The sequence below is a fragment of the Camellia sinensis genome, chromosome 2, assembly GCF_055761805.1.
Source record: "Camellia sinensis isolate YWXY chromosome 2, ASM5576180v1, whole genome shotgun sequence".
NCBI lineage: Eukaryota > Viridiplantae > Streptophyta > Magnoliopsida > Ericales > Theaceae > Camellia > Camellia sinensis.
The window spans coordinates 205,637,838-205,650,387 of NC_138962.1; the positions used below are offsets into that span (position 1 = coordinate 205,637,838).

At 35.3% G+C, this 12,550-nt stretch overlaps 1 protein-coding gene across 3 annotated transcripts; it reads left to right on the top strand.

Annotated features, from left to right (window-relative positions):
* Nucleotides 1–359: 359 nt before the first annotated feature.
* LOC114269460 (subtilisin-like protease SBT6.1) lies at nucleotides 360–4,852 on the top strand. Of its 3 annotated transcripts, XR_014362372.1 has the most exons (6): nucleotides 360–661; nucleotides 1,253–1,437; nucleotides 2,623–2,886; nucleotides 3,532–3,580; nucleotides 3,848–4,108; nucleotides 4,666–4,852. XR_014362372.1 is itself a non-coding variant. In XM_082916647.1 (5 exons), the coding sequence occupies exons 1-4, from the start codon at nucleotides 545–547 to the stop codon at nucleotides 3,545–3,547; spliced, it is 582 nt and encodes a 193-aa protein (XP_082772773.1). In that variant the 5' UTR covers nucleotides 360–544; the 3' UTR covers nucleotides 3,548–3,580; nucleotides 4,666–4,852. The 3 variants fall into 3 exon arrangements, 1 of the variants encoding a protein (XP_082772773.1); XR_014362371.1 differs by having other exon boundaries at nucleotides 3,532–4,108; XM_082916647.1 differs by lacking the exon at nucleotides 3,848–4,108.
* Nucleotides 4,853–12,550: the final 7,698 nt, after the last annotated feature.

The window sequence follows — 12,550 nt, forward strand, 5'->3', positions numbered from 1 at the left end:
GATGGTGGGTTGTTGGTTGATCTCGTGGTGGCGGAGAGCCAAATGGATTTGAAGACTCTAGAGGCTGAATCAATGCCGAAGCTGAAGATAACAAAGGTTGATCTCGAATGGGTTCACGTGCTCAGCGAGGGTTGGGCGAGTCCGCTCATGAGAGAGGATGAGTATTTGCGGAGCTTGCATTTCAATTGTTTGAGAATGAAAGATGGGTCTATTGTGAACATGTCGTTGCCGATTGTTTTAGCCATTGATGACCAGGCTAAAGAAAGAATTGGGGCTTCGATTCATGTTGCATTGGTTGGGCCTGATGGTGATCTGGTTGGTGTTCTTCGGAGGTTAGTCTTTCGATGCAATTAAATTGTTTCAGTGATTTTTTTAATACTCAGTTCGCTTTACGAAATGAAAATAGTTTTGTTGTAGATTGTCTGGTTACAAAATTCTTGATGGTTTATATTTTTCAATTATAAAATCCAAGTAACATCTAACATACTCTCAAAATTGTTGATTAGTTGAGAAGAAAATTTTATAGTACATCATATGCCAAATTATGATTTTGTGGTCTTTTGGTTACTTCCTATGTTATGACTTGGTCATGGCTGGTGGTCATGTGCTGAATTTAAGTATAGGTGGACCTGATTACTTGGATCTCCCATTTGTGGAGAAGGTAAGATTCCCTTTGGCCTTCTAATTGCAGTTTATATTTTAAAAATCACATAACATACTTGATTTATTTAATTTCCAAATTTTTATTTTATTTTATTTTAAATTTAATATTGTTTTTATGCTCACTGAATGCTTGCCTGTTTGCCACACTGTTTGTATACTCTATGCTTGAAGTAGTCTAGAGTTGCTTGTTGTCTATGACCTTAGAATAACGCAGTTATCTGGATGAACTTGTTTAGATCTTTAATATGCCTCAGGCATCTGATGCTTCAGGCTATTGCATGCATCCACTTGGTTCCATTTGAACTTTTGGATGATTCTTAAATTTGACGAGTTGTACTCATGCTTCTCAACATCTGGATAATCCTAGGGCATGTAGATTAGGATTTAAAAAGTATGTGGACCGTTAAATACCAAGTACTCCTTGTGAAAGTCATCCAAACTATAGAAAAATTTAGTTTGCAGGGTGGATCGGCTTTTTACTGGATATCTACTTGTGTATGTAAAAGCTTTTTTTTAAAACATTTATGTTGTTGGAACAAGGAAGTTCCATTTACATATGTAATATTCCGTGTTCTGCAATTTTCACCAGGTCTGGGAACTGACAGCAAATAATATTATCATGGTTTCGGCAATTGGAAATGATGGACCACTTTATGGTACTCTAAACAATCCAGCAGATCAAAGTGATGTTATTGGTGTCGGTGGCATTGATTACAGTGATCACATAGCCTCATTCTCCTCGCGGGGCATGAGTACTTGGGAGATTCCTCATGGGTAGCGTATCTGTATTTTTTCATTAAGTTCTAGTCCTTGTTTTTTTATTTGTCTGGTTTAATTTCATCCAGATTTTAGTTCTTTTTGGTTGTTAAAGGTGAAAACATCGGACCAAATGCTGACATGCCAAAGCACCAGCATTTCCAAGTTCCAACAAAGGAATATGAAAATATTAATTGTTTACTAGGACATATGTAATTTAGTTTCTAATATATTATTGTAATATGTCAAAATTTAAACTAAGGCCTTGTTTGGCATCCCTTAAAAAAGCCAAAAAGTTACTATCCTATTTAAGTCACATCATCTTATTTAAGTCACATAACCTTTCTACCACATCACTTCAAACCCAACTTATATTTTATAAAAAGTAAAAAAATACGCTTATTTAGAACATCCCAAACAATCCCTAAACTACCCCATGTCCAGCACACCTTTTAGTTTTTTAACTTCTTTTGTTTCTCAGACAAATTACATGATGTGTTTCGGAATTAAATGAATTTGTTAACATACACCCTAGACAACGTACTATTGCTCATTTGGGGAGAATATGGCTTTGTCATCTTCCTTGTGGTTGCATAGACATTTATTACTGTTTCCACATCTTAAGGCTTAGCATGTGGACTCTGAAGCTCTTTTTTGCTTGGGTTGTCAAATATATATTGTGATTCCATGCTGTGAATGAAGAACCATAGGGCGGTGTCACAGATGTTGTCAGTGAATTGTTTCCTACCTTGATAGCATGATTTAATGGTGATGTTAATTAATTCGGGGGGAATTACACATCAGTGGGGAACACACAAAAAAATATTTACAAAAAAGTGGAAAAGTTCATGATTTTAATTATTAATATTTATAATGTCTATCACTTTTTTGTAAATATTTTGTCTCCCCCACTGATATGCAATCCCCCCATTAATTTAGGAAGATTTTCGCATAGGCTTCAGTCCTTGCTTTGTCATAAAAAATCATGCTTCATGTCACCATTTGTTTGGATCATGTTACCTGTGGTGTCTGATTTGTCATCTGTCCATAGTTAATTCTATTTCCCGTCTTCCTTTTTTCCCACTTTCCTCTCTCTCCCTCTCTCCGCCAAGAAAATTATAAGAACAATGATAATGATTATAACTTGTATATAGTTAAGCTGATAAAATTGCCTTCTGTAACCATGAAAGTCTGCCTCTGCAGCTATGGGCGTGTGAAGCCAGATGTTGTTGCGTATGGTCGGGAAATTATGGGATCTAAGATCAGTACAGGTTGTAAAAGTTTATCTGGTACTAGTGTGGCAAGTCCGGTTGTTGCTGGTGTGGTATGCCTTCTTGTTAGTGTCATTCCTGAAGGAAATCGAAAAGACATTTTAAATCCAGCAAGCGTGAAGCAAGCACTGGTTGAGGGGGCTGCGAAGCTTTCTGGTCCCAATGTGTATGAGCAGGGTGCTGGCAGAGTTGATCTGTGAGTTCTCCAAGTAACCAGACTCTTAGGCTTTGTTTGGCACATCTTATAAGCTGGCTTTATAACCCCTTTAGGCCGTTTGGGATTAAAGATTTCCCACGAAAAAGTGAACTTTAGCCACTTAAAAAAGCCTTAAGAAAAGCCAAAAAAGTTCTATGCTCCAAACGAACTAACTTTTTTTAGCATTAGCTTTTTTGTTGGCTTATTTTTAGCCAATAAGCTAACTTTTTAGGTAACTCCTGTTCGGGGTTGGCTTTTTGGCTTTTATTTTTATTTTATTATTATTATTTTTAGAATCTAAAAATACCGTGCCTCCAGGCACGGGCATACGCTAGTCCATTAATAAACAGAGGCATATTCTTATGTTCACTTCATTTAAATTATTTGATGTACTAATTACGCATCATATATCTAATCTTATCTACCAACCTAAAATTCGAATGAAAATATGTGCATATGACTCTTTCTGTTTGAACCTGTTTGTTTTTTATTTTGAAAATATGTTCATATATATATATGTATAAATTGTAGATCTATAAATAACACAATAAGTGGTTCATATTTTTGTTCTATTGGCCTGCACATTGGCATGGATGCAGTTTTTCTATAGGTTGATTCTTCATCTTCTTCTTCATTTTTTTGCAGATTTCTGCTACTTTGAAGACATCGATTGGTTAATTCACTCTCTATCAAGGTATTTCTCTATCCTTCAAGTAGTATTGAGTTTTTAATACAGATTGTAGCCAAAAATTAGTTTTAATGTTGAATTAATAAAATTAATTTAACTGATTCTGTTTGATTTTTGTTTACTTCATCCTTTTGATGTGAATTTTAATTATAGGTATTTCTCGATCTGTTTGATGTGAATTTTAATTGACTTTTGTTTACTTCATCCTTTTGATGTGAATTTTAATTATAGGTATTTCTCGATCCGTTTGATGTGAATTTTAATCTAACTCAGGTTTGTTAAGGGAACCAGACCATATATGTTCCCTGTTCTGTGTTGGCTAGAACATCTTGGGGGAGAGGTGAAGATCCTTGACAAGGATCTGATATTGGTTAAACTTCACTCATTTCCTCACTTGCAGAATTTTATTCTTCAAGCTATGTCTCTTAACTGTTATCTCCATTTTTTTGTTTGCCCCAGGTATGCATTAGAAGATATTGGTTATGGATCTCATGTGCATCTCAGTTTGTGTCAGAGTTGAACCCATATGAATAGGTAGTTTGGTACTAACAGAGAAGTATGCATTTTTACCAGTTCTGTTATAATATCTTGTCTACATAGAATTATTTTTTAAGCATGTAGTTATATTTGGAAATTTAATGGGTGTACTATTGATCTTGAGGAAAACCTTTCACGGTGATGTTTCCATCGATGGGTGTACCAATTTGTAATTATTCAGGCTATGTGGTTTCTGCTTTTAAGACCAATAAGCTTTATTGATCCTTATTTGTTTTATAGTTTTTAGTGAGTTATATGTTGATATCATATGATTTTGATTGTCCATATAATACTCTATTTTATCATTTATGTGATCCTTTCTGCATTGTTGCATATTGTCTTCTTTTGTGGTGCTGTTTTACTGATATTTGTGTGGAGAATCAAAATAATTATGTCATTTTTGGTGGCTGTGGGGAAAGGATTGGGGGCAGTTTAACAACTGGATAAATTACATTATTTTTGGTGTGATCTAAATGTAAGTTTATAAATTAATTAGTAAGTTTATTCATATGCTTCTGGCGGTTTTTAAATTAATTTGTTTTTTTATTTTTCAGGTCAGAAATTTCTTGGAGAGATGCAAAATATGGTCAAAGAATTCAAGAACTTACTTTTTTCAAGTTTTTTATTTTTTATTTTTTAATGTATGTAATCACAGTTAATTTTTTTTTATTAATTTCTTTGTATATACTTTTAAACATTTAACTTTCATTTATGAAATATATGATATTATTTCATTCAATATATGGTTGTGATTCGAAATATAGTATATAGTGTGTATTACATTATTCAAATGCGCGTGCAAAAATAATATTGATTATTCTTTAAATATGTCAATTTTTTTTTTAATCACAGGTTTTATTAGTTATTAATCACACTTAAAAGGTGTGATTTAAATGTTTTTAATCACACTTAAAAGGTGTGATCTAAAGTTTTTAATCACACTTAAAAGGTGTGATCTAAATGTTTTTAACCACATTTAAAAGATGTGATCTAAATATTTTTAATCACACTTAAAATGTGTGATCTAAAGTCTTTAATCACACTGAAAAGGTGTGAACTAAAGTTTTTAATCACACTTAAAAGGTGTGATCTAAATATTTTTAATTACACTTAAAAGGTGTGATCTAAATATTATTAATCACACTTAAAAGATGTGATGAAAGTATTTTTTAATGACACTTAAAAAGTGTGATTAAAAATGACCATTTTTAATCACACTCCTAAAGACCACACTTTAATAAAACTTAAAAGGTGTGATTAAAAAAATACATCACACCAAAAAAGTGTGATCTTTATCTATATTTGTAGTAGTGCCATGCCCGGTTTGACACCCCAAACCAAGCAATGCAATGCATATATGCAAACTTGGCCCAAATGCACAACATGAGGTTAAAATGAAAAAACAAGCCAAATGTAATGCAACCTAAAGATGCAAACTAAGTTAGTGCATTCTAAATGTGCCAAGTATGGTACAATGCATATGAGATGCAACTAGATAAATGCCATGCCAACATGCAAGTATGATACATTGTAAGCGCGAGGACCAAAACAATGCAACATGATCATGCAATGGTGGTGCTAAACCATGAAGGGCAGACCTCAGTCCATCCCAAAACAGTGACCAAAAAGTATCCAAAATGATGAACAAGCACTCATGCCAACATGCAAGCCAAAGGGGTCCAAAGCTAAGGCACAAACAAGGGGCATTCTACTACAATCATCATGACCACTCATGGCATGGACTAAGGGACCAAAAACAGATGTTCAATGTAGCAAAATACACCCAAAAACCCGCTGATATGGCAGCCCTAAAATGTCTTAAACATACAAGCATGCACAATGCCCATTTCAAGGCACAAAGCTACAACACCTTAAAGCATGGGAAGGGACACAAATGACAATATAAGACCATCTTACATGGATTGAAATATGATCTTAAATAATACCAAATCATGAGGATAGTCTAAGTTAAGCATGCTGGAAGCCAACATACTCAAGGCCTACAAGGCAAAATGCAAAGCAACTACATCAAGCATGTCAAACATGACCAAAATAGTGGCCAACAGACCTTAAGCATGACAAATCATGACCGAAAGCTTCAACAAACTAAGCTAAATTATGCAAGCATGGAAGCCTAAATAGAAGATGCATTTCTATGCAAAAAGGGAGGGATACAAAACAAGGGTATTATGCATGGAAAAGACCACAAACCCGACCAAAGATAGAGATATATTATGATCAAAAGACACCTAAAAACTTCTGAAATAGGGCCAAAATCAGTCAAGCATGCATGTTGCCCTTTAAGCCAAAAACAAGAGTAAAAGAGAGACAAAGGGGAGAGGGGTGTCCCGCCCCTATACAAGACCTCAAACCATCTTCTTCACCACTGAAAATTCACTGGATTTCAGTGGTGAAAAGAGCAATACAACAAAGTCAACAAGGCTTAAAGAAAAGGCACCAAAAGAGGCCAAAAGAGGCCTAAAAGGGGGAGTTCGACCCCTAATGCCAAAATGACCTAATGAGATGTCTTAAGCAGGAAAATATAAGACTTTTTTCAGTTATACACAAAGTCTAAAACAGAAAGCAAGATAGGTCAAAAGCCAATGCAAGATTGGGGAAACTAAAGTAAAGTGATTACCCTTGAAGAACCCTTGAAGAACAGTTGGTCTAGCCACCCTCTACTGACCAAAATCAGTCCAAAACCTCAACAAAAAACCCTCAAAGTCCCTCAAAGTCAAAGTAAGATGTGGTAGTGTGTGTGTTAGTGCAAAACTAAGGTAAAAATGCACTTTTAGGCCACAAAACACACACAAAGGATGAGAGAGAGGGGAATATATATAGAGAGAGAGTGTATATGATGTATATGTATATAAGCTCTGGTTTTTATGTTCAAAAACTCTAACCCTAAAGGAAGCTTGGCCAAAGGGGTCAACCTTCTAGAAGGAAAAAAGGGGTCAAGGGTGCAAAGTGGTCATCCCCGTGCATGGGGAGGAGTGATGGTGCATTCCAGCTGGCATGCACCATGCCTGGAGGGTGCAAAAGGGTCGCACGGCCAGCAAAAAAAAAGTCACCGGCCAGAGAAAAGTGCCGGTCGGCAAAATATAGTGCCGTCCGGCCATTAGTTTTAAGAAACCACTGCCGGTGGAACCAATAAACGGCCGGTGATGTGAGGGGACAGCCGGTGGGGTGTGGGGATGGCCAACAAGCCATTCCTTGCCTCTCAAGGTAGAAACACAAGTGTTTGGTGCAAAACCAAACACCGAAAAGTCGAGTCGAGAGATCTTGAGGCGAGGCGCGCAGCCGAGACCTCCGGGAACTCGAGACGAACACAAGCACGGATGATCACCGAGTGTTCCAACGGTGACGTCCAAATCTTGAGGACGGTCAAAAATGGGGTGTCTACAAACATCCTCATGTCCTTTCGTGGTGATCTCATGAGTCATAAGGGAACCCATAAGCTCATCCAATCCAAGTGTAGAGAGATTTTTAGCTTCTATAATGGCCGTGACCTTTGCTTCCCAATTCTTTAGTAAACACCTAAGAATTGTTCTCACAAACTCACTGTTAGTATAAGTTTTGTCAAGAGATTTCAGAGAGTTTACAATTTCAGTAAATCTAGTAAACATACTTGAAATATATTTATCATAGTTCATTTTAAACAGTTCATAACTATGAACAAGCATATTAATATGAGATTCCTTCACTTGGTTTGTACCTTCATACGTTACCTCAAGTTTGTCTCATATTGCTTTTGCCGAATCACAACTTGAAATTCTATTATATTCCTTAGAGTCTAATCCACAAATAAGAGTGAGTTTGACTTTAGCATTGGCTTGCAATAATTTATGATCCTTTTCATCACGTTCATCTTTAGTTTTAAGTACACTAATATTGTCTACTAATTTGGTAGGAATTTTTGGACATTTGGTGACAATAATCCACATGGCATAATCAGTGACTTGTAAGTATAGGGTCATCTTATCCTTCCAATGACTATAGTTATTTTCGTCAAATAATGGTGGCCTATTTGTGGCTTGTTCTTCTGCTAAGGTTGCCATGAATCAAAACTCCCAGATGGTTAAATCTAAACACAAGAGTCTAGGCTCTGATACCAATTGTAACCCAATTGATAACCCAAAAGATAACCTAAAAGGGGCGCTGAATTAGGTTTTTACAAATAAAAATAATAATACCCTAATAAAAATTATGACTAGCACAATAGATAAATATAGTTGATGAAATAAAAATAATTAAAACAACCTAATTGGATTCTTGTTATACAATGATTTGTGGCAATATTTTTTAACACAAAAAAATTATTAATAAGAAAGATAAGTATAAAGAAAGAGAGTTGATCCAGTAATTAATACTTGTTTAACGAAGTGGCACGATAACAATCTCTTTACGTTCAAACCCTAGTTGAAAATTAACATAAAATTAGCTTCTTTTTTGTTTTTTTCCCCAACATATACTATACAATAATGAGTTCAACTTTGGCCTATATTTTACTTTGTATATTTTTTCATTTTTACGCTGTGTTTGGTTGGGGATTGGAGGAGGGATTTGGAAAAGGAAAGGAAAAAATTAGGTGACATGTGAGTAAAATATACCTCAATTTCACCTAGTTTCACACACTTTTTCCTTTTCTCTTTCAAAATTCCTCTCCAAATCCCTCAACCAAATACAGTATTAAGGGGAACAAAGGAAATCAATGTGGCAGTAGTAAACTTGGACATACAATAAAACAATAGAAAAATTAAAAAAATTATTGAAAAAAATCCATCTAGATTTGGGGACGGCTTCCAATGGGCCAACCAAACAGCTTGGGTCGTTGATAGACTAAGGGGTACCCAGCCCATAACATCCAAAACCCTCCCTGTGACAATCCAATTCTTCCACTGTCTCTCTTTTCGTTTTTTTTTTTTTTTTTTTTTTTTTTTTTTTGGACCAGCTCTTCCACTCTCTCTTCTAGCAATCTATTTTTGATGGCTTTCTCACCCCGTTAGAAATTTGTCGGAAATTGACTTTTAAAAAAATTGTTTGAAATTGACTTGTTAGATAAATAAATTTAAATATATTTTAAAAGTTATCAAGTTTTTAAATTAAACTTAAATAAGATTTTAAAAAAATTGGTAAAAAATATGTTTTTGGGGTGTGTCATTAGATCTAATACTCGTTTTGTTTTGATGATAAAGACATGATATATATATATATATATATTATCTGATTCATATAGGATATTACAATCATAATAGAGTAATACTATATATATCAATTAGTGTACTAATTAGTATACCAATTGACGATGTAGCATAATTTAAGATGTTTTTGATATTTATAATTTGTATAATGAGTGAAATCAATAATAAGGTCATAACTAGTGTTGGTACATTAATTAGTATATTAATTTGTGCATGTAGTACCACTCATCATAATAATGAAGATCAAACACTTGCAAAGCTACTCCTAAAGTGGGAGAGAAAATCTTAATTAATAGATAAGAAATAAGAACGTGGGTAGGGCATTTGAACCACTGACCTCCTAGTTAGGGGCGTAAAAATGGTTTGTTGCTTGTGAGCGGTTCGAAGCCCACCTGCGGCCTAAGGTGGGCTCAGCACGGTTAGGCCCAGGCTCGAGCCCAATCTAAGACCCTAGACCTAGGCTTGGATTGTCATTTTGAAGCCTGGCCCATTGACTCGCTCAAAAGTCCACTTAAAGCCCAACTCGCGCCATGGTTCAATGTCATTTTTAGTGGAAAAGAATAAAATTTTGAAAAAATAGAAAACCATTTAAAAAAAATGTTCAAACCCGCCCCAAGCTTGAATATCCCATGGGCTTGGGCCTAATTTTCTAACCCGTGGCCCAGTTCAAATTTTGTCAGAAGCCTAGGCAGCTTGACATGGGCCGGCCTGAGCTTGGGCCCGAGTAGGCCAGGCCAAGCCCAATTTACACCTCTACTCTTGGTGAGGTACAAGAGTCTTGGCCAATTGAACTAACCCCGTTAGTTATAAAGGTATGATTAATGAAATTGTTTGATGAAAATACAAAAATTATTGTTTTGAACTTGACACCAAATCATTGTCGGCAATTGCTGAAAAATTTGTCCATGCAGGAAAGTGGTTGGTGGCAGGTGGCGGTGATGATATTATGGATAAGTAAACAAACAGGTGATATGTGGATAAATAGATGACACTTGGACAAATAGGTGATGTTAAAATATGGACAATCAACATGTAGACAATTTTTTTTTTTTTTTTGAACTAGAAAAAAAAAACTTTGAGGTGTCGTTACGGCATCTGTGAGCCTAGGCCCTAAGAAAGCTGATTGCCAGTCTGATTTAATCTAATTCATAAGAAGGGCCCCACCATCAAAGTACTAGTGAAGCTCATCGACTACCCTTAGTAGGGCCAAGTTTTGATCGGAATACAACATGAGATCTTAATAGAGAACCACTAAAAATTATCCAGCATAATATGATATTTCAAATTATTTTGTTCTTTTAACCCAAAACAAAGCTTGAGACTATTACCTTACAAAACTTGAAATTAAACTTATGGCGCAAATACCCTATAATAATATAGACCTTTTTAAGAAATATCTATGGTAATCCCAAAAAATAGAAATTTGATGACGTTACAAAAAAGCAACCTTATTCACCAAGTCTTGCCCTATGACTAAGGCCTCGTCTGGGGACTTACCTTTTTAGTTAATTAGCCAAAAAGTTACTAAATTAGTCAAAAAGTCAACAATTCATACCAAAAAGTCAAAGATTCTCTTTTCTCTCTACTTTTTGCACATCTTTTCGTAATTAGCCAAAAAGTCATTCCAAACATACAAGTTTTTCTTACCTACTTTTTTAGCCAAATAATCAAAAAATTACTAAATTAGCCTGTTCCCAAACGAGGCCTAAAGCAGGTCCATTATCGGGTTTATCTAATTATTAACCCAAGTTTTTCTAAAAAGATTCAACTCATGAGTAGCACTTCAATCGAGCTCAGTCAACTTTTTGGATAACTAAAATAATATATATTTATTGACTAATACATATTTATTTTCTTTTATTTTTCTAATTCAATAAAACAAAATCTTTATACTTTGTCTTCATTTTTTATCATAATTTTTTCATATCACAAATTCAAAATCCAAACATATGAACTAGATTGCTTCAAAATGACATTACAAATAAATGCAATTGTGTAATGTGCATTTTACACTATCATTATTTTGAATAGTAAATAATGATAGTGTAATTTCATATATCACATGGACGTTATCAGTATTTTTTTAATAAACTATATTGATAATCATTGTAATTACCAAAAAGAAAAGGCAAATAAAGGGGAAAAATGTTATAAATATTGGGGAAAATTAGTATAGGGTCCCTCTCCCACTTTTCGTAATGGAAGAGATCCACAATATTATATTATGATGTCTAAGATCCCTCAACTTTCACACCATTATGTCACAGAGAAATTTGACCGTACCAAATCAAAACTCATCTCTCTCTCTCTCACTCTCTCTCTCTAAACTTCTCCATTCTCAGACTCTAGATCTTCGCCGAGAACTGACTCTGGATCTGTAGCGCATCGCCGCCGGCGAAGGAGGAGTTGTCGATGTGACACTCGACCTCCAAGACAATGAGACGATCGTGCTCCACAGTGTGAAACCGGCAACGATCCTCAACATCGACCGAGAGTTCGCCTTCTTTGGAGGAGTGGACACTCCGCCCGCTTCGGCATCGACGTCCGCCTCTGGTTCACGATCTCCGACAATGAGGCAACGGTCTGGACTCTACTTTGGCCGCTCAAGCTCTCCGTCAACAGAGACCAAGGTCCATGGCTATTGCTGCTTTCTGCCATGGAAGCTGTGTGTGTGTTTCTTGGTTTTTTTTGAGGCTTCTCCGTTGAAGTTGAAATTTCTGGCTCTGGTTCTGAGGGTAGAGCAAGAGTGAGTTCTCTTTCCTCCCCAATTCTTTTCCTTCTTTCACAATTTTTGGTTGTTTTTTTTGGCACAAGGGTGGAATTATCTGGTTAAATTGTTTTGTCAGTTTATCAAAATTTTTCCCCAATGAAAGGAATTGTCATATTGTGATGTGAAACTGTCAATCAATCTATTTCTCAATTAAAATCATCTATAGTATTTAGATGATCATGTTAACCATTTTGTCTTTGGTTTTGTCCATTTTGTGTGTTTCTTGTTTTGTCCATTTTGTTTTATTACAGAAATTCTCTGGGTTTGAACTAAAATTTCCCTGGGTTGATTTTGAAATTTCTCTGGAGAGGTAATGTTGTGGAAATGTAGAGAAATTTCTCTGGAGAGTGGAATATATATGGAATTTCTCTGGAGAGTCCATAAAAGGCTAAGGAGACCAGAGAAATTTAAAATTTCTCTAGAGGGATAATTTTGTGAGAAGGCCAGTGTAAGGGTGTTTATGGATGC